The sequence below is a fragment of the Penicillium alfredii genome (genome assembly GCF_028826965.1).
Source record: "Penicillium alfredii strain IBT 34128 chromosome Unknown utg000005l_segment0_segment0, whole genome shotgun sequence".
NCBI classification, from domain to species: domain Eukaryota; kingdom Fungi; phylum Ascomycota; class Eurotiomycetes; order Eurotiales; family Aspergillaceae; genus Penicillium; species Penicillium alfredii.
The window spans coordinates 300442-319518 of record NW_026622702.1 but is presented as its reverse complement, the minus strand read 5'-3'; the positions used below and the strand labels follow the sequence as shown (position 1 = coordinate 319518).

The following is a 19077-nucleotide window of genomic DNA, read 5'->3' as shown; positions in this document are numbered from 1 at the left end:
GTTCAATGGCAATTGCTGCTTTCTTGTCCAAATCTGATCCCTGTCGGTGAGAACCTTCATAGAAAGTAAACCAACCAGTGGCTGGGGATAACTGCGTGATTGCAATAGTTATATAGACTCGTAGTCCGGCCGTCATTAACTTGGCATGATCAGCGTCTGTTTCACGAAATATCCCAAGATGAACTGTTTTCGGCGAGGACACAGAAGTTGGTTTAGGGGGGATAATGGAGCGATCAATTCAGGATCCATGTTCTGATCAATTTAGTAAAAGACCTGATTGAAAAAAGAAGAAGCAGGATACCTGGAGCAATTCATTCTTAATATCAAACTTGTCTGAGGCACATGGTATTCGTTATATTTGTACTTGTTGGTTGTGGGCTCCATATTCTCTAGCCCCCTCTGGAACTCATCGACAAGCTTTGACGTTGGAGATGTTGGAACCGCATATCTCAGCACGAAAAGACCATCCTAATTAGCCATCTTGGAGGGGGAACATCTAAAGATCGTTGAAAAATAATGAGAATCTTTAGAAAGAAACAAAAAGATCACCTTAGGTGGGTTTCAGGAAATATAAACCTATCCATTTACACATGACTAGGCAGAAGCGAGCCTCAGAAGAGTCTCGTGATTGAGGCTCAACTTTATTTTTCAAGTCTATATTATCATATTATCAACAAGACAGCAAGGTTATCCTAGTCCACGTCCTTATCATTCTAAAAGCGAACACTTTCATCGATCTTCTGATCGATGGGATACCAAAACAAGCGGGTCAAAACAGAAGAAATAATCAGGTCGAAAATGACTATGGAACCAAGTCTGGTTGATCTTGCCAACCTCCAAGTCCTACTCAGCAATACAGTCAAAGCATCATTGATAGCTCAAGACGAAAGAATAAACAATTATGATTGACGTGACACATCTACAGCTCAAGTCGCGTAAACAAGCGGCGAGTCGGCACCCCGGATTTTCCCTTCCGTGCGGGGGGCTTCTCAAAACCCCATGTTTTCTTCTCTTCTCGTCCTTTTCCCCTGATTAACCCGCTGTTATCTGGCTCTCCCATCAAATGCGATGGAGATTCTTCGATACAATGATCTTTTTCACCTACTAATACTTGTTGATTCGCTAACCACCCTCCTTCCCTTCATCTGTCTCTGCACCCTCCCCGCCTCCACTCGTCTTCGGTCACATCAAAGACTCAGTCCCCGGTGAGTCGATCATACATTTCAACATATACTCTGGCTCTACCACTTGGAGGGTATCAAACCCCGGCAACGACAAGAACCCACATTATCGCAAATGTGCGGGTGTCGATTGCTGTTTGCCTCTAGGTACCCAAATCAACCAGAAGACTTACACAGCGTGTGGACACGATTTGCTCTGTTTGTGTCTACATGAAAGTCGGTCTCCTACATTTAGCTACTTTCAGATTACAATGGTATCCCCACAGTTCCTCTTTATTAATGCAGTTATTTCATACTCGACAAATATTATATGCCTTCGCCCAAATACCATCCTCATCATTGACCCCTCTATTTACTGCGGCATCTCCGGCAACTTGGGGTCCTTGATCGGCCCGTCATCACCAGTGTGATCTGACTTCTTGCACCGACTGTACAACTTTTGCACGAAGGTCTTGATCGAGCGCTTCGACTTCCCATTGTCGTCCGCACACGTGCTGCCCGAATCCCAGGGCTGCGGGTCTTTGATGAGGTCGTCCTTGAGGGCCTTTTCAAGCGCCTTCCACCAAACATAGGCCATCTTGCTGTACCCGTAGTCATTCGGATGAGTAGAGTCGGCCTTATCGCCGTGCGTGTAGTCCTTGGGCCACTTGAGCCAGCCGTGGCCGGGATCAGGGGCCTCGGGATCCATGTCGGCCAGGACAATGTTGATGCCCTCATTTTTCATGGACTTAACCAGTTGCCGGTATTGCTTGTTGACAGCTGGGCGGTGCTCGGCGGTTTGTTTCTTGTGGGAGGGGATCAAGGTCGAGAGCACGATGAGGGTGTCTTTCATGCCGTCTGCCTTGACGAGGCTATTGATCAGCTTGTGCATGCGGGTGTGGGCATTCTTGATGTCGATTTCCTGGGCGCAGTCGTTGGTTCCTGCGTTGATGAGAACGACGTTGGGCTTGTAGGGCAGAGAGCCTTGGGCGGCTTCGCGAACTTCGTCGATGGTGTCGCCTGAGCGGGCCTCGACGTCCTATACACCAAGGAGTATAATAGCGTGAGCCCTACTGATCAATTTGTCAAAAGAAGAGGGGACACAAACCTTGTCCTTCATTTCGCCGTTGCTTCGGGTCCCGACCATATCGACTTCATATCCTTTCCATCGCAACTGGTCGCGCAGGGGTTTGCGGTATCCATTATGAGTCTCCGACAGCAAGCCCCAGGTAATTGAGGCTCCGAGGGGTAGAATCCGCAGCTTCACTTTGTCATCTCTCTTGTCGAGGGTGGAGTTGGAAGCATCGATGTCACCGGTGCTAGGAATGGTGTTTCCATGGGCAGTAGAAATCAAAAACAACCCAAGAAACAGGGTCAAAGAAATGAAATATTTGAATGATAGTGCCATGGTGAGGTGTTGGGGCCAAGATCTTTCGCTGTATCCAAGATGGGCGGAGCACCCAAGACTTAAATAGTTCTTGTATGGGGGGATCCGATCCATTTCACACTAGCCATTTAGTGTAGTTGGGAATGCCGATCCCTATCCGTGGGCTACCGTCGTATTTTTCCGTCGCAACATAAGTATGCATTCAAAGCTTGAGGCTGTGAGCTCTCAGCCATATCGACGAGATGGTGGCCTTATTCTTGGGTGTAGCGCAGGCTGAACAAGTGAAGCTCTATCCAATGGCCATATTCTCCTTGTCATGTTGCAGCATCATCTTCGTCGAGCTGAGCCAGGGGCTGCTTGTGCACATGGGGCCATGTCTTGGCCCCTAGCTTGGCCCCTGGCCTTATACACCTGTCAGGCGTCCCGCCGCAACACTAATACCATGAAGAACACACTGCTAATGCTATAGATTTGAAATGTAACCATAGTATTAAATCCAGGTAAGCTTGCTTATTCACAGCCATTCCAAATGATGGCACTTTTGTAATGTCTGGCCTTATTGCTCAGTCTCATTATAGGAGCCAATCGAACAGTGTACATGGCATACGGTATCTCGGCTTACCTTGTATATTATATATGAACACCAGGAACTCAATTTGAATACGATCTCACCTCGGCTTGCTTGAATTTAACCCTTTTCAGATAAGGATCAGCATATATCTCTTAATTGTGTAGTGAGTGGATATGAACCCTGAATGGCTATTGGCTTATATATTCCTTAAATAACTTGGCTTTGGGGCGCCCCCACAGCTTTCTCCACTATATAAATAGTATTGGCCCCGTATGGATGCTGAGTCCGGTATAATTCGGTATAAAATTTCAAGGGTCCTGCCCATCGCGAGGGAGATCCTTTCGCTTTTTGGTAACAAACACGCTATGCTAAGCATTCTCACATTGTAAGCTTTCCTTCCTAGCCACAGAACGTGATCCTGCAATTAAAATCAATAATAATCTGAAATTACCGCAAACTATGCTGTCATTTCTCCTCAAGTTCTCAATAAATGCAAAAAACAATTCAAGATCATCCCCATCCCTTTAGTATATTTTACTCGCAAGCAATAACATGATTCCCACCAGCCCCTGTATGGGTAATCACGCCCGCCAACTGATCCTGGGCGGTGCTGACGGCATTTTCGGCGTAGCAGACTGTTCCACATGTGTAGGCGCAGGCGCAGAAGGGGTTTGAGGGTGGTGGGAGCGGAGAGGGTGCTTGTAAAGAAGAGGGCGAGGGCGATGTTATTGGCTTCTTTTTTTTGGTAAACCCGGGTGGCTTGTCTTACCCGGTACTGCATCTTATCTGATGAAGCTGGGATCCAGTGGCCTTGAGTTCACGGCCAATGACACAAGTAGACTAGGAAGATCTCGTCGGATGGGGTTGAGAATCAAGAATCTGGTCCTTCTTCTTGGCTCTGACTGTGTCCCTGCCACAGACACAGAGAAAGCGAGATCTACTGGGCTTATATACCCGCGCCAGATAGAACCAAGTCCATCTCCGTCGCAAGCCCGACCAGAAGCCCAAGTATGCCCCCGCTCAGAGAAGCAACAACACAGTCTGCATCGCAATGCTACATCTCGACTTGGTTGCCATCATTGGCCGACAAAGCACTGCAGGACCAAAGCATCACCGGTCATCCCCGATGAGGGATATCCACCAATCAGCAGGTGCAGGTATAGACTGGTGAACAAAAGTACTCATAATCTGTACACAGCCGTTGACTGGAGCAGCTCAAACAGCGTGGAGGATCGAATGGTGGTCGGGTTTCTTCTGGAAAAGCGGATGCTCGGCGCAACGCGAGGATCGACAATCTCCTGGGTCCTTGCCGAGATGTGCCAACATGCAGCCAAGATCGGGGAGTCGGTTATCGGCCTAATAAGGCTCTGCAATGAACACCACGGTGCTATTATGTCAAAGTACTGGCGATGTGGAGGTGTGGAGGTGGAAGATTAGACGATGAGAGTCTGGATATTGAATACACCCACATTAAATGCTTGACTGTACTTAATCAAGGCATTGCTTGATCACGAAGAAATAGTATTATCTATTAGAAGTCTCATGTTCAATCATTTCATGATATAGCCAAAGCTGTAGATGTGGATCACTCCGGCCTCCGACGGAACCGGCGCCAATCGCTTAGTAGTCAGAGTCTACCCAACAACCACCGAAAAAATGCGTGACCACCATACTGTTTTCGGGCGTGACTGTTCCTCCATCTCTGGGTACTCGCGCCTCCCAGTCCAGATATCCATATCCTCCAGCCGGACCAAGCGGGTCTTGTTACAGAACTTGTATACAACCGCAAATAGCGCAAAGACCACCAGCAGAATATAGTTGATCACAAAGTCAGACACGCTGAACGGGCTCAGAAAGCAGGTGTAGCCCTGGAAGAAAACCAGGAAGATGTTGGCTGCCAACGCAAAATATGTGCCCCAGGGATACAGCACCGCTTTGTAGGGGAGTTTCGAGGGATCTTGGCCTTGTGCAACGAGGGCGCGTCGGAAGCGTATATGAGCAACGGTGATGGTAGCCCAGACGATGAAAGTGGCCACTGGAATCAACAATCAGTATGAATCTTCTCAGAGATGATCGTTCCACGGCACATACCTCCAGAAAGGGTTACCAAAGCCTCGAATACTGTTCCTGCACTAGATGACTGCGACAGGAAGACAATGCAGGCAAAAACATTGGTAAAGATCAGAGCCACCCAGGGCACGCCAGCACGATTGGTGCGACCAATGAACTGTGGCGCCTTTCCATTATGTGCCATGAACCGTAGGATGCGGGATCCAACGTATAGTGAGCTGTTGCCTGCCGAGATCACACTCACCACAATCAAGGCGTTGATGAGATGTGCTGCCGGTAGAATCCCGGCGTCAGTCAAGGCAATGGTCAAGGGTGAACTAGCAGTTTTGGAGGCCGAGTCCAGCAGGCGTCTGTCGTTGTACGGCATGAGAATTCCAATGAAGAATATTGTACCTGGGGACCATTAGCAAGTGCTACATCTTTCTTAACCAACAACCCCTTACCAATGTAGAATATCAGAATGCGCCAGAAGACCTGCTTGATTGCCCTCGGCACTGCATGCCGAGGATTTGATGATTCGCCCGCAGTGATTCCAACCCTAGATCATTGTCAATATACCGACAACCTTGCAGGATAGTCAAGAACCCACATTTCAGTGCCTGCATAGAGTGTACCCGCCACGACGAAAGTTTCGGCAACACCATTGATGCCATCTGCAAACGCGCCAGGCTTATCCCAGTACTTGAATCCGATCGTTTGCGGACCAATACCACCAGAGCTGATGCAGATTGCAAGAATGAAAAAGACAATCAGGGCTAGAACTTTGATGCTTGGAAGTATCAGCATATATGTCCTGCAATAGAATAGACGGTGCATACAGAGAGAGCCAGAATTCCATCTCGCCGTATGCCAGAATACCCAGATTCGATAGACCCAGAAACAGCACCCAGAATATAAGGATCCATGCCCACTGGGGTACGGTATCAGTCCAGTATCCAATGACCAGCGAGATTGCGTTGTATTCGTTGGCAAGAACCTATAGTAAACTGTCAGTGAGAGACCTCGAAATTTTTTCCACATCCACGTACCGTCACCCAGAGCCACCAATATGCCCAACCCAGCGCAAATGCAAGAGAATCATCGACAAAACGCTCTGCATACTCGGTAAATGAGCCCGAGACCGGAATAACAGTAGCCATCTCGCCAAGAGATTGCCTGTGTTTATGTATTAGTACCTTTCAAAACCAAATTGAAAGACATATTCATACATAACAAAAAACACAATAATGCCAACCAAGCAAAAGCTGATGAGCGCGCCTGCTGGTCCACCTTGATGTAGCGCATTTCCAGAATTGACAAGCAGCCCAGGACCAATAATGCCTAGAAGTCGAAACATCAGCGAATTTCCTGATCGGCAAATGTCAGATTCAATTTACCCCCAATTGCAATCATCTGCAAATGCCTTGAGCGTAGCTGGCGCTTTAATGGAGCGACCCCGGGATCCTTTGCGGCCTCCTCATCGGGCCGATTGGTGTTCGCCGATCGGAAACTTGTGGTATCGCCATCATTGGGGGCCCGATAAGCAACGGCATTGTAATCGAGTTTGTCTGTCATCGGAGCAACCAGTGTTGGGTTTTTTTTCTTCTAGAAAGACCGTGCAATTCAGCAGAAATTTCTGTCATGCGACGCGGAGGCATCTGCGGGGATGTTCATTTGTCGGTGATGTCGTGATAATCGGGCGGAGCATAACATGTGGGCCTCGAGATAACTGCAGACTTTCGTGGGATAAATGCCAGTGACTCAGATCGTTGGCCTTCAACATCCGGTTTCTGTTCCCCAACATTATCATCACAGTCACTGGATCTGGCAGTCCAAATGGTAAAGTGGAAAAGGGATATACATCCAAAGTATATCATCCATCTCAACCAAGGGAGCATCCAAAGCCCCAAGAAAAGAAACACAAACCACTCATCCAAAACATAATCAAGAGACTGCTCAATGTAGACACGAGTGACTCAGTCCGATGGTTTTCAGCATGGCCTTGGAAGGCTTAGACTTCGCCTATCTCATCGTCACTCGGTCCGTCAGTCCAACTCGCAAAGTAGAAGAAACTGACCCCCCCAGGGCATCCAAAACGTCTAAAGCAGATCATCCAAATGATCCAAAACAATCCAAGCACCACGAAAAGAAACAAAATTAAGAAGCTGCCCCGACGTAGATGCCAGTGACTCAGACATCCGCCTGTATCTTCAGCACAATGTTCAGAAGCCACTTCCAATCATCGTCGTCACTGGCATCCAACCCGACATAGACGGAGTAGAAATAGACCGGCACAGAAAAAACAGAAGAGGAAAAGAGCAGAGGAAACATGCCAATCACCCCTCGAGCTCAAGGACTGTCCTGAGTGAACCCCGACCAGGTTTCGGGGTGCACGACAAGACACTGACATAACAAATGGACAAGGATAACACCAAAATAGATCAAACCAAAGCCAAGAGTCCATCAGCGGGTAAGGAAGGATGTGGGGGTGTGGAGAAAGGAAGACATGTCTTGGCAGATGGAAATAGTTATACCTGATGCCTCCAGGTCGAATCGCGCTAGTGATAAGCGAGCTCTTAGCTTGTTCGTGCTGGGCCAATGGGGTGCGAAGGCCGGGGGTGTCACCTGGTGTGTTACGGGGGATGCGTCGAAATAAGAAACGTGGGGAACGCGCGGGGGAAGCCTGAGGTGGACGTGGTGATGTGGATTTCCGAATTAGGAATTTGTGAGGTTATAGTTTATGATTATGCAGGGCCCCCTGGCTCGGGGACTTGGCACTGCGGGAATGGTGGTGGATCCAGGTGGGGGTGGACTCAATTTAGGCCGGGGAATTGTATATCATTTAATATAGGGTTGGGTTGATTGCTATATCGATGACTGCAGCATAGTGTAGCTACAAAGATCGTTCAAGGACAGTGCAATACGTTAGATGAAATACTGGTGCGGCTGGAGGGTGTGTGCATCAGCAAAGCCAACTCATAGGCTTGACTTGATTATTTTCCTGGTGGAAAAGAAAAACAACAAGTCCTCTTCATTTCTATTTGCGGTCTCTTTTGCAATATCTATTTCTGACATCCTCTCTCTCGCTCGTTTACCCTCAGTCTTGACCACTAAAGATGGTCTGTGAACATGCCGTTCAGCATGGATCTCCCGGTCGGCGACAGCGGTGCGACAGCTTGTCAATAAAGGTCTGTCCCCATTTCGCACTACAGAGAAATGGTTAGCTCTACTGACGTGGAATTCTTCTCTGTAGCCACAGGGGAGTCAGAGAGCCCTACCTGGTGTTCGTGTTGACAAAGTCCCGCAGATACTCATACTTGCGCTTCCGCTCTTCTTTGTCCAAATTCAGTGCCCGGTAGATGGCCTCGGACATTTCAGTTTTGTTGGCGGGGTGGAATGGAATACTCCCCTCGCGCATGAACGAGGCAGCTCCGGCAAACTCGGATAGGACCAGCACTCCGTGTTTCTTTTCCTGGCAGGCCACATATTCGAACGACACCAGGTTCATACCATCGCGGGTGGAGGTCAGCAGACACACGTCGGCGACGGCGTACAGCGCGGTCAGCTCGGTGAATGGGACCGAGCGGTGCATATAGAGTAGCGGTGTGCCCTCCGGGGTTGCTAGAATGGTCAGTGATTTCCCGGCAGCTTCCTTTCAAGTTGCTAGAGCACCTACCATGCTTGCCATTGATCTTACCTGCCATCGTGCTAAGTTCTGTTTCTAGCTCCTGATACTCCTTAACATCCTCCCGGCTAGGCACGGCCACCTGGAACAACACAATCTTGTTACGCAGATCCGGGTTATCGTCCAAGAACGCATCAAACCCTTTCAGCTTCTGCGTGAGGCCCTTGATATGGTCCAGGCGGTCAACGCCCACAATCACCTTGACACCCCGGTATCGCTCTTGCAGGGTCTTGATGCGATCCTGGACCTCGGGCTTTTGAAGGGTGTCGGTGAATTTCTGGGGGTCAATCCCGACGATGAACTTATCCGTACAGACCAGCCGGTTCTTATACTCGATTTGATTTGGGATTTGGGTGCGGGCCCCGCTAATGAACCTGTTAGTTTGTATATCCCCTGGGCAAATTCGTTGCAGAGTACATTTCACTCACAGCAGACTGGCACAGGTATCAATAAAGTTTTGTTTATATTCGTCCGTGTGGAATCCGAGCAGGTCGCTTGACAATAGCCCCTCAATCAGATGCTTGCGCACAGGGAGATTTCTCCAGAAGTCGCCTGCCGGGAACGGAGTGTGGAGAGAGAATCCGATGGCACATGCTTTGCCCTGCTGCCTCAGCCTCTCACGCAGGAGCTCAGGCAGGAGCATTAGATGATAGTCGTGCACCCAGATCAGTGTTCCACCATCGGCAGCATCGGCAATCGCGTCGGCGAACAGCTCGTTGACCCGCCGGTAGGCCTGCCATGGACCATCATCAAAGGTGACGCCAGACTGATAGTGGAGGATTGGCCAGAGAATGCGGTCTGGACTGGTCAGGTATTGGAATTTGATAGCAACCAAACCAAACAGAAATAAGAACAGAAGCTAGCAAATTAAACTTACTAGAAAACCCGTTATAGTGCTCATGTGCCAATCCACTATCGAGGAAAATTGGGATCGCGTTGTGCTCGCCCAGGCTCTTGCATACTTCCTCCCGATCCTTGGTATCTTTGACTTCGATCCCTGGCCAGCCGAACCATTGGAACTGCGTCGACTTGGTCAGCCCAGACAAGGATGTGACGAGGCCTCCGCTAGACAGCGATGACTCAAAGGCACCATCAACCCGCTTGACGGATAAAGGAAGCCGGTTAGAGACGATGATGAGGTTGCGTTTGTCTTCTGAGCCCATACTGCTGTGCTACTCGATCAATGTGTAACGGGGCTATTTCGGGTCTGGGTGATCGTTTAGGGCAGCAATTTCTGAATGGAATACTGAGATCAAACGAATATGTTCTGTGTTTCAAGGAACAGCTAGAGCCACGCAAGCTGCGCTGCTGTCGCCTCTTGCCGCAGACATGGCCACTTCGACGTCAGCATGAACATGCCAAGATATTTCGAACGCCTCTTTGCAGCTCTGGTGGAATATACTGTTTCCACTGATTCTCCAGTTTCAAATGAAAATCACTTGTGTTTTCCATGGGGTTGTTCGCTGATAGCAGCAAACAATATCTCACAAACAAGCCTCGGTACACTTCGAAGACAGTGACTATCAAAAAAAAAAAAAAAAAAAAAAAATATCTACTTAAGATAGGTTAATTTTAAGTATATAATTTTTTTATTCTATCTATACCAAGATATTATATCTCTAGGTGTCTATTTTCTGCCTAAGTGGCGGCTCTCTACTTCAATGAAGAGAGGTTTCATCATAGCCATGTCAGTCATCAACACGAGCTGCAGTAGCTCAGACACTACTCTTTTTGCTCCTAGCATTCTGAAGCCATTTGACCGTAATAAAACAGCTCAGTCCCGCCGCATAAGCACACCCTGCAAATGCAATTAACCCCCAGTACTTGCCACGACACCGATGGATGATCTCGCCGGCAATCGGGACACCCGTCAGAGCCCTACATTCATTAGTCAGTTGCCACAAAAGCAGGAGGGGAAGAGAGGACTTACCCGAAGCTGACAATGGTATACACAGTTGTATAATACCGCCCATAATTCTCGACAGGACACAGCTCGCCCACGCAAACAGGAACCAGACTAATATTGCTACCGCTGCCGAACCCAAACACCACCGAGAAAATCACCGTCGCTACGATGTTTCCGTTGGCAGGCATCCAGATCCCCAAGACGGAAATCAGACAGAGAACATTCGTCAAGATCAGCGTGTTGAACCGCCCGATGCGGTCCGCCAGAATGCCCGGCAGCCAGCGGCCAGGAAAGGAGCCCGCATTGAGAAACACCACCATCTGGAACGCGAGCCGGTGCGAGATCCCACTTGCAAGAGCGTACGAGGCAATATACTCGAGCGGGATGAAGAACCCCCATTCGATGAAGAACACACCCAGTGTGGTGAGTGCCAGAACGGGTTCAGCGAGGATCGTGAGATCGGGCAGGAAGACCTTAGCCGACGGCGGCGAAACAGGCGGTTTGGAGGGGATATCGAGCCGGACGAGCAAGCAACCAAGAACCAGCAGTACCAGCGTGACTAGCCCTACAATGCGAGTTGCCCAGGCAAACCCCAGCCGCGGCGCCAGAGTCTCCAGAACCAGCGGGAAGACCACGCCGCCGAGACTACCACCAGACATGGCAAGGCCCGTAGCCGCGCCGCGCCGCCGACAGAAGTAGTGGCCGATAGTTGCGACGGGGACAATGAAAATAAACGACGTGCCCATCCCGCCCAGGATCCCAATCACCACGAGGAAATGCCAGTATGCGCGACAGAACCCCATTAACACGAAGGTGAGGACGAGCAAACTGGACCCCAACCACATGAGCAGGCGCGGCCCGCGCACGTCGAAGATCGGTCCGATCTGGATGCCGCAGAAGAAGACCAGGAAGTTGTATAGGCCGAAGATCCACCCGATTTGGCCTTCGCTGATGGTCGACAGTTGGTGAGTTGCGATCCATGCTTGGTAGACGCCAATGCTGTTCATCAGTCCTAGTCCTCCCATGATGGCGCTGAAACTGCCCAGGACCACTAGATTGGCTGCACGGCCTCCTTCTGGGTAGGAGGAGTGTGTGTCGAGTTTAGGTTCATGGTGCATCCTGGACTGATGTTATGGTTGATATTGCGGATTGGGTGGTCTATAGTCGTAGGTACAAGCAAGTAACTATAGGATCCAAGGCCTCATATAGCTGCAATCATCATTCAATCTCTGCATGCAAAATTTTCACTATCATATAGTCTGTTGGTCTTCGGGATCGGCTCGGCCATCTGCTAGATCTATCTCGAAACATGCAGAACACACATGGCCGAGCACCGAGGAACAACAGACCAGAAACCCATACTTTTAGAAATTTCACTAGGCATTGCTCGACAAATGAATCTTCTACAAAATAGCAGGCCAAGTCTGGTTCAAAATTCTCGGCCAACTCTGCGGCGAACCTGCCAAGCCTCAGCCGCCGAAGCTGCTCGGCCACCGGTGAGTATCCATCGGCCGAGCAAGGGTCGGCAGAGTTCACGAACCGATACATTTTCTACTTACTGTAGCTTGTAGCTGGAACCAATCACATAGAATGCTGATTTCTGGACCTGGTGATATAGAACAGAATGAATTGACTGGCTATGTAGGGTTATAACAAGGAGAAATAATGCCAGATGAGAAACCCTAGGATCAAGTCCAGGGAACAGCAATGAGACGACAGCCACAGTGGCCGAAACCAGCCATGGAGAAGATGAAAAGAAAGAAAGGGTAAAAGAAGGCAAAAGAAAATACAAGAATCGAAAGAAAACACCATGAAAATGGTAAACATATGCTGAAAAGAAACACCGACCTGCAATCAAATTCCCATCCCATGTCCGCCGTAGTGATGCTGCCAGGACCCAATTGAAAAAAAAAAAAAAAAAAAAAAAAATCGAAGACGCCAGACCAAACCTCCAATTGCAAACTAAGCGAACTTGCGGCCCCGCTTAGACGGACTCGGGGTCCGAAGGTGGTTCTCGCGGTCACGGCTGCGTTCGGTGACAAAGTCCATCGGCCGGGTGTTTTCGAGCATTAATGGTGCATCTCGCTTCTCTCCATAGCCAACAACGGCAGTTTGCCGAGGGTCCTGTTGGCCGTAATAGCCGAAGGAAGGATTGTGCTGCAGCTGCAGGGGCTGGGCATGCATGGATGCATCATGGCCGGAGGGTTGTCGGGAGAAGTTATGGGCGTTTTGCGAGTAGTCTTGTTGACTAAGACGGTTTCTAAATGAGCGGAAAGACCAGTTGCTGACGACGGTCACGGTCGACATGGTTGCCAGGAAGAACATCTAGAAAATGTTAGAAGAAATCGCAAGTAAACAGTCACACCACTCACAATGGCCTTCCAGCTAATAGGGTCGATGAAACTATTGATAATGATAGCCATAGTATGCGCCGACACCTTGGCTCGGCCAACCTTGGCCGGGTCGCGGTTCATGCATCGTTCCCAGTTCTCGCACACCGTCTCCAGGGCGGGCAGCCGGTCTCCTCCGGCGCATTTGTTGTCCACGTAGCTCTTGGCGCAAGTCGCCATCTCTGCCAGGATGGTGTCCGACACCTCTTCGGCAGCCTGGTCAAACTCCGACCGAATGGCCGACACAAACCCGAACACCACATACACGGCAAGAGAAAACAGGGACAAGTTCACCACCAGCTGTGCCCACCATGACAGAATCCCGGGTACGTTGGGATGTGCTTCAAGCAGAGCAAAGAACTCAGAGAACGACGATACGCGCGATGCCTGCGATTTCGCATTCTGTCCCGTTTTCTCTGCAGCGGCCTTGCCAGTCTGCCCCTCACTGCAACTAGGCCGATCACTCTCGTCGTCGCTGTCGTGACGGATGTGCCGGCCGAGCTCCCGATCCCGTCGTCGTTTCTTCTGTACCCGGCGAGCCAGGGCACCCGAGTAGTGGTTCATCCGCGGGATCTCTCCTCGTCCCGGGCTCGGTGCAAAGCGGCCGTAGAGATTAAACAGGGAATTGCGCTTCCCGCCCTTGGACGGCTGCTCGGGGGTGTCTTCGTTGTCTGCGTTTTCGGGCGACGACATATTTTCCGCACCGGACGAGAAGTCGAGCTCCAATTTCCGGGGTGTCATGAAAGCCGGCTGGCCAAACACTGATTTGGGAGACGGCGGCGCGGGCTGCGGCCGCGGCTGGGAGAAGAGGAAGGGCTGCGAGTTGGGCGCGCGGAGACCTGGTAAGGGCTTCTTGTCGGGGGAGTCGAATGCGCTATGTGTGCCTATGCGATGGTCTCCGAGGTTAGCCAGAAGGAACTAGGTATCGTCTCGAGTTTTCAATGATCCAGGCTCACGCTTCTTGTTCTCGTGCTGCATGCTGAGCTGGTAAAAGGGTGACGTGATATCGCCGGGCGCAGTGGTCTGCCATTCAAAGTCCATCGGACTCTCTCCAGAGCGCTTATTCATGACGAGGACAGTGCAATGTGGCGGAGGGGATGGAAAGCGGGAAGGTTTTGTTTGGGGTAAACATCGGCGGAGCAACCACATGTGTCAGCAATGGATGCCTCCGCGCTGAGGAACCCAGAAGTATACAGATATTCCCTGTGACTATCCTTTTTCTTGTTATTATTTAAAAAGATTTTTATATTTGGAAACATCCTTCAATGAACTAGCAGGTTGGTATGAAATATTATTGAAGTGCAATGGATGTCCTCAAACTGTGTGAGAAAGCGCTGGTAATTACCGAGGTATATAACTCGATCGATATTTTGTTTATTTCCTCGGATTTTAAATACATTTAGCTTATTCATGATTAGATGAAGACCCAGTAACCTTTAGCTCGGCGTAAGCATCTACTTAGTATGTGGCATAGACTGCAATACATGCCGTAGATTAACTCATCAACCAAAGGCCATCTATGGACAGTAAACTGATCTATGTTGGGTGTCCAGCACCCATAACATGGTATATCACACAAGTCCCCCAGCAGCAGCGCTTAAAAGAGATACTTTTACTCATCCATCTGCCACTGATAATCCAGCGCCTCGTTGCGACCCTTGCGATTTCTCGCCGCAAACCACTCCTTCTCAAACCCATTGGCACGATCCACTCCATCCCAGCGATGCCCAGGCCGAATACCATACCGATTAGGCTGGAAAGCGCCCTGATATAACGGCTTGCCTGTCACGCTCGCCCCGGGACCCGAAGATTTAGTCAGGAACCCAGCAGCGGGGTCATTCCAGCGCTGGCGGGCCTTGAGCTCCTCGTTAAGAGAATCGTCCTCGATCGTGCGCGCCACAGGCATAATCTTTGCTTCCTGCAACTCCTGCTTGCGGGACTCACGCTGCTGGCGCTGGACATCGCCCATGAGTGCCTCGCGTGCGCGCGCCTCCTTTTCGCGCTCTTCTTCCTCGGCGCGCCGCGCCTCGGCCCGTTTCATCGCCACGTTGATGATCCGCCCGGACGCATCTCGGTAGATCGTCTCCTGGGCCTGTGCGTCCGAGGATGCCGGGTCGCGGTACAGCGCCGCATCGGCTTTACGTCGCCGCTCCTGTGCTTTCACCATTGCCGCCGTTTGCTCTGCGGTTTGCAGTCCTGCCCGCGCCCCGGACTCCATCCGCGGGCCCTCGTCCACCTCCTCGCCCTCAATCACCGGTGCATCGCCATCGTCGTCTGCATCACGCTGTGCGGCTCGCTCCGCTGCTGCGGACGCCAGGATCGCATCGGCCGCGTCTTGTTCGCTCCCCGGCGCCGGTCCCCCGACGGTCTTCCAGGACGATTTCTTGGCTCGACGGAACTCGGCACTTTTCGTTGTGTTGTCGATGAATGGACGGTCCTCATCATCCTGGGATGATTGTGTATGTGCTGAGCGCAGATCCGGAGGGTCGTCATCGGCGATGATGAGGCCCGAGCCTGCGGTGTCGGTGGCTTTAGTCTTCTTGCGCTTCTTCTTCGGTCGCTCCGTTGCTGAATCGGCTGTGAGGTAGTTCTTCGCCAGGTACTCGGCAAGTGATCCCGGCATGGTCTCGACTGTGGTCTTGGGAAAGTTGTGACTGTAAACGAGAGAAGAGTGCTTGCTGGAAAATGGGACTTATCGATAGATAGTCGGGGTATCTTTGTTCCGAACTGTATCCCGCCTCGCGTGTTTGGGTTTCTGGAGAACTCGCGTTTCTCACAAATCTGGTGTTTTCAGACTTGGTGATGTGACATCCAAATATTGTACTGCACCATGCCTCGCTCCGAAGAAGCAGAGTGGTGGACCAATGCCGTCTACGCAGCCGTCCAAGAGATCCCCCCTGGCCAAGTCACCACCTACGGTTACATTGCATTTTTATTGGGTGAACGTATGATAATCTCTATTTTGCCTCAACACTCACATACCAATTGTGTGGTACTGATCTACTCCGTTTCTAATAGCGCAGCGTGGCCGCCAAGTGGGAATGTCCTTGAAAGCTCTCCCGGCCCCCGAGTCGGGCCTCCATTTCACTTCACAAAGCGTGCCCTGGCAGCGGGTAATTAATGCCAAGGGAATGATTTCACACCGGTGTGTTGTTTCTTCAGTCTTTAATTCCTGTCCGAGTTCTATCATTCTTCTCTCCAAGGCTTCTTTCATGGCTGATTTTGGATATGCGCAGTGAGCCTGGTGGTGCAACCCGTCAGGCAGACGCTCTCCGGCTGGAAGGTGTCGAGGTAACTATCGACAATATGGGTGAGATGCATGTTAGTTTTCCGCAGTATGGATGGTTTCCAAAGCGGTTGCCTAGTGAGGAGGTCGATGACGGGTTGAAGCTAGATTAAGTTCCCAGGCGCAAGGTTGGAAGACATACAAGCAAGCAGAAGTCATTTAAAGACCGAATCCATATATTGAGCCAACGTTTCTGGCACAGGGTCTAACAGGGATGAATTCGCCGATCAAACCACAAAGACCCAGCCAATCCGATCAGAGGCACAGAGACAGTAAATAAGAGACAAGAGTCTATTGGGAAAAGTAGGGAAGGCGGGAAGAACAGGAGGAAAAGGTGGAGAGTGTAAGAAGGGCGAAATAAGGTGAAGGGCATAGGGTACGGGCATCATATCGAAGGAAAACACCCCCATCCAACCAACTATCAACAAGGGACCCCAAAAAAAAAGAAAGTAGAACACAAATCAAGACATGAAACCAGCCAGAATAATCCCGTAAGTGGAAAAGGAAAAGAGAAAGAGAAAGAAAGATCGTTAACTCATGTCGAGACGAGTCCAGGAAAAATCTAGCGAACTGCCTCGTCCAGGGCTCTCAAAGAGACGAATAGAACATTGCAACTCCCAAACGGCGCTCTCATCGTCTTTTGACTTCGGTGGCCCACCCCTCGATACCTTCCCCACGACTTCCTGGCACAATTCCCAGCTCGATCCCGTCCATTCCCGGAGTCTCCTTCATCCATTCGTGGGACGCCATACCACCGGCGTTGGCGCGCCGCTCTGGGGAAAGATCCAGCATGGGCAGAAGGAACTCGCTGGTGCGCATGCTCTCCTCCATCGAGTAGTGGTATTTTTCTCGCATAACATCGGGCAATGCCCAGTGGCGAAGCCGGTGGATATTCCGCAGCTCACCTTTGCGGTTAAAGATCTCCTGGGACCATTTCCCGGACAGACACAGCGATTTGGGAAATGGGCCGAGCAACTCGATAATCTGTGCAATATGGTCATCGTCTTTGCCGTACTTGGTGCCCGATTGAGGATCGAAAAGGTAGTCTCCGGTGATAAGTTCGAAGATCTGAAGTAGGGTTAGAGACATTATATCGGAGGGTCTGATCGCATAACATACCATGCACGCCATACTCCACACGTCGGTACTGGCACCCCATTTCGCTCCCAGGATGACTTCGGGAGATCGGTATTGCCGTGTCTGGATATCGTTGGTGAAATGATGACCGACCCAGCACGCGTTACCCAAATCGGCGATCTTCACGGAAATAATGTTGGCATAGATCTCCTCCTCCAGCGATTTGGTCGAAGAGTCCTTGTCGAGAGAGATACCAGACACCTCTCTCTCCAGGAGATCGCTGCACAGGTTAGTCTCGGTCTGTTTCGGGGTTATATGCATACAATAACCACGTACGCTGTCTTCTCTCGTTGCTTCTGTTTGTCGTCCTCTTCCTTGACGCCCAGGGTCTCCTTCATCGATGGCGCCTCTGCTGAGGATGTTACTATGCGCCGGTCAGTCAATTCTGCCGATTCAAAGACTCCCAGTCATCAACCACTCACCTGTCGTCTCGTTGACCATCTGACTAAGACTGCTGTGGGAGTTGGACGAGCTGTGCTTGAAGTCGAAACTGCTGAAGCTGGTGTTCAACGGACTGGGGAGCGGCTGGCTCCCCGTGATCAACGTCCGCCGTCGTCTCCGGCCATTCCGGTTATCCTCCTTGTTTTCTTTCTTCGATTCTTCTTGGACATGGGCTTTGACAATCTGCTCCACATCGCCGATCTCAATCAACACGTTCTCCGGCTTCAGATCCGTGTGGATGATCCCGCACTCGCGATGAAGATAGTCGAGCCCCAGCAGCACCTGTTTGGTGATCTGCTTCACCAACGGCATCGGAATGCCCCGGTGGTTCCACCGCTTAATCAATCCCAGTAAATTCTCGCCCAACACCTCGAACACCATGCACACATGGACCCCGTTGGGTCCTTTGTGCTCGAACGAGTCCAGCAGACTCACGACATGTTTCCGACCCGGGTGGGATGGCTTGGCTTGGACGATGCGACTGAGCAATTTGATTTCATCGATGGCGGTTTCAGTGTAGTGGGCAGCGGAACGAACCACTTTCAGTGCGACGTGCTTTCCGGTGGTGGTATCCCTCGACAGCCAGACTGTGGAGAAGTGACCCCAGCCCAGCTTGCGCACAACAACATAGCGCCCATTGTTGTATGTTTCCCCGACAGCGACCGGGTGATACCCACCCTTGCAGTAGTCCTCTGAGTCTTCCTCCTCGGCTGTAGTTTCCAGTTCATCGCCAGACGATGAAGACGGTGAACGCGATGCCACAGTGGGTTTAGGGTTTGTCGGAGGCGCAGCACCGCTTCTGATAATAAACTTGGGTTAGATGCTCGAGTCCACAGCTCCCAGATCATCAACACATACGATTCAGTGGCGGCTTCGCCGGGCGCGGGATTCCCTTCGTTGGTGACGATAGGCTTCAAATCCGTCCCTTTTCTCCTCTTCTTTCCACCGTTGCCATTGGCAGCTGATGCTGCGACATTTGCCATCTGCTTTCCTTTGTTGAACATTGCCTTGGTAAGATCAACTCCCTCCATGTTGTGGAGCAGGTGTTGGGGGGGGAAGGCAGCT

At 50.7% G+C, this 19077-nt stretch overlaps 8 protein-coding genes across 8 annotated transcripts; 1 reads left to right on the top strand and 7 right to left on the bottom strand.

Moving 5' to 3' along the window:
• Positions 1-1533: 1533 nt before the first annotated feature.
• On the bottom strand, positions 1534-2568 carry NUU61_003549 (SGNH/GDSL hydrolase family protein; the record flags this gene model as incomplete). The annotated part of the gene is made up of 2 exons (XM_056654131.1): positions 1534-2199; positions 2269-2568. 2 exons carry the CDS (start codon positions 2566-2568, stop codon positions 1534-1536), a joined length of 966 nt encoding a protein of 321 aa, XP_056512158.1.
• Positions 2569-4752: 2184 nt separating this feature from the next.
• NUU61_003548 (amino acid permease) lies at positions 4753-6742 on the bottom strand (the record flags this gene model as incomplete). Its single annotated transcript, XM_056654130.1, has 8 exons — positions 4753-5153; positions 5210-5581; positions 5632-5726; positions 5778-5957; positions 6007-6164; positions 6217-6343; positions 6397-6508; positions 6565-6742. 8 exons carry the CDS (start codon positions 6740-6742, stop codon positions 4753-4755), a joined length of 1623 nt encoding a protein of 540 aa, XP_056512157.1.
• Positions 6743-8303: 1561 nt separating this feature from the next.
• NUU61_003547 (trehalose-6-phosphate synthase) lies at positions 8304-10024 on the bottom strand (the record flags this gene model as incomplete). The annotated part of the gene is made up of 5 exons (XM_056654129.1): positions 8304-8373; positions 8446-8788; positions 8844-9217; positions 9281-9650; positions 9730-10024. Coding segments are annotated over 5 exons (1452 nt in total), but the record flags the coding sequence as incomplete, so codon positions are not given.
• Positions 10025-10567: 543 nt separating this feature from the next.
• On the bottom strand, positions 10568-11876 carry NUU61_003546 (uncharacterized protein; the record flags this gene model as incomplete). The annotated part of the gene is made up of 2 exons (XM_056654128.1): positions 10568-10730; positions 10783-11876. The coding sequence occupies 2 exons, from the start codon at positions 11874-11876 to the stop codon at positions 10568-10570; spliced, it is 1257 nt and encodes a 418-aa protein (XP_056512155.1).
• An 844-nt stretch (positions 11877-12720) lies between these two features.
• Positions 12721-14216, bottom strand: NUU61_003545 (putative nuclear envelope protein Brr6; the record flags this gene model as incomplete). Its single annotated transcript, XM_056654127.1, has 3 exons — positions 12721-13083; positions 13131-14032; positions 14105-14216. 3 exons carry the CDS (start codon positions 14214-14216, stop codon positions 12721-12723), a joined length of 1377 nt encoding a protein of 458 aa, XP_056512154.1.
• A 544-nt stretch (positions 14217-14760) lies between these two features.
• Positions 14761-15771, bottom strand: cwc26 (putative cell cycle control protein (Cwf26); the record flags this gene model as incomplete). The annotated part of the gene is made up of 1 exon (XM_056654126.1): positions 14761-15771. The coding sequence occupies one exon, from the start codon at positions 15769-15771 to the stop codon at positions 14761-14763; it is 1011 nt and encodes a 336-aa protein (XP_056512153.1).
• Positions 15772-15978: 207 nt separating this feature from the next.
• NUU61_003543 (MGMT family protein) lies at positions 15979-16547 on the top strand (the record flags this gene model as incomplete). Its single annotated transcript, XM_056654125.1, has 3 exons — positions 15979-16093; positions 16167-16293; positions 16385-16547. The coding sequence occupies 3 exons, from the start codon at positions 15979-15981 to the stop codon at positions 16545-16547; spliced, it is 405 nt and encodes a 134-aa protein (XP_056512152.1).
• A 517-nt stretch (positions 16548-17064) lies between these two features.
• Positions 17065-19043, bottom strand: NUU61_003542 (serine/threonine-protein kinase; the record flags this gene model as incomplete). The annotated part of the gene is made up of 5 exons (XM_056654124.1): positions 17065-17502; positions 17554-17791; positions 17848-17935; positions 17994-18811; positions 18871-19043. The coding sequence occupies 5 exons, from the start codon at positions 19041-19043 to the stop codon at positions 17065-17067; spliced, it is 1755 nt and encodes a 584-aa protein (XP_056512151.1).
• Between the last annotated feature and the right edge of the window lie 34 nt (positions 19044-19077).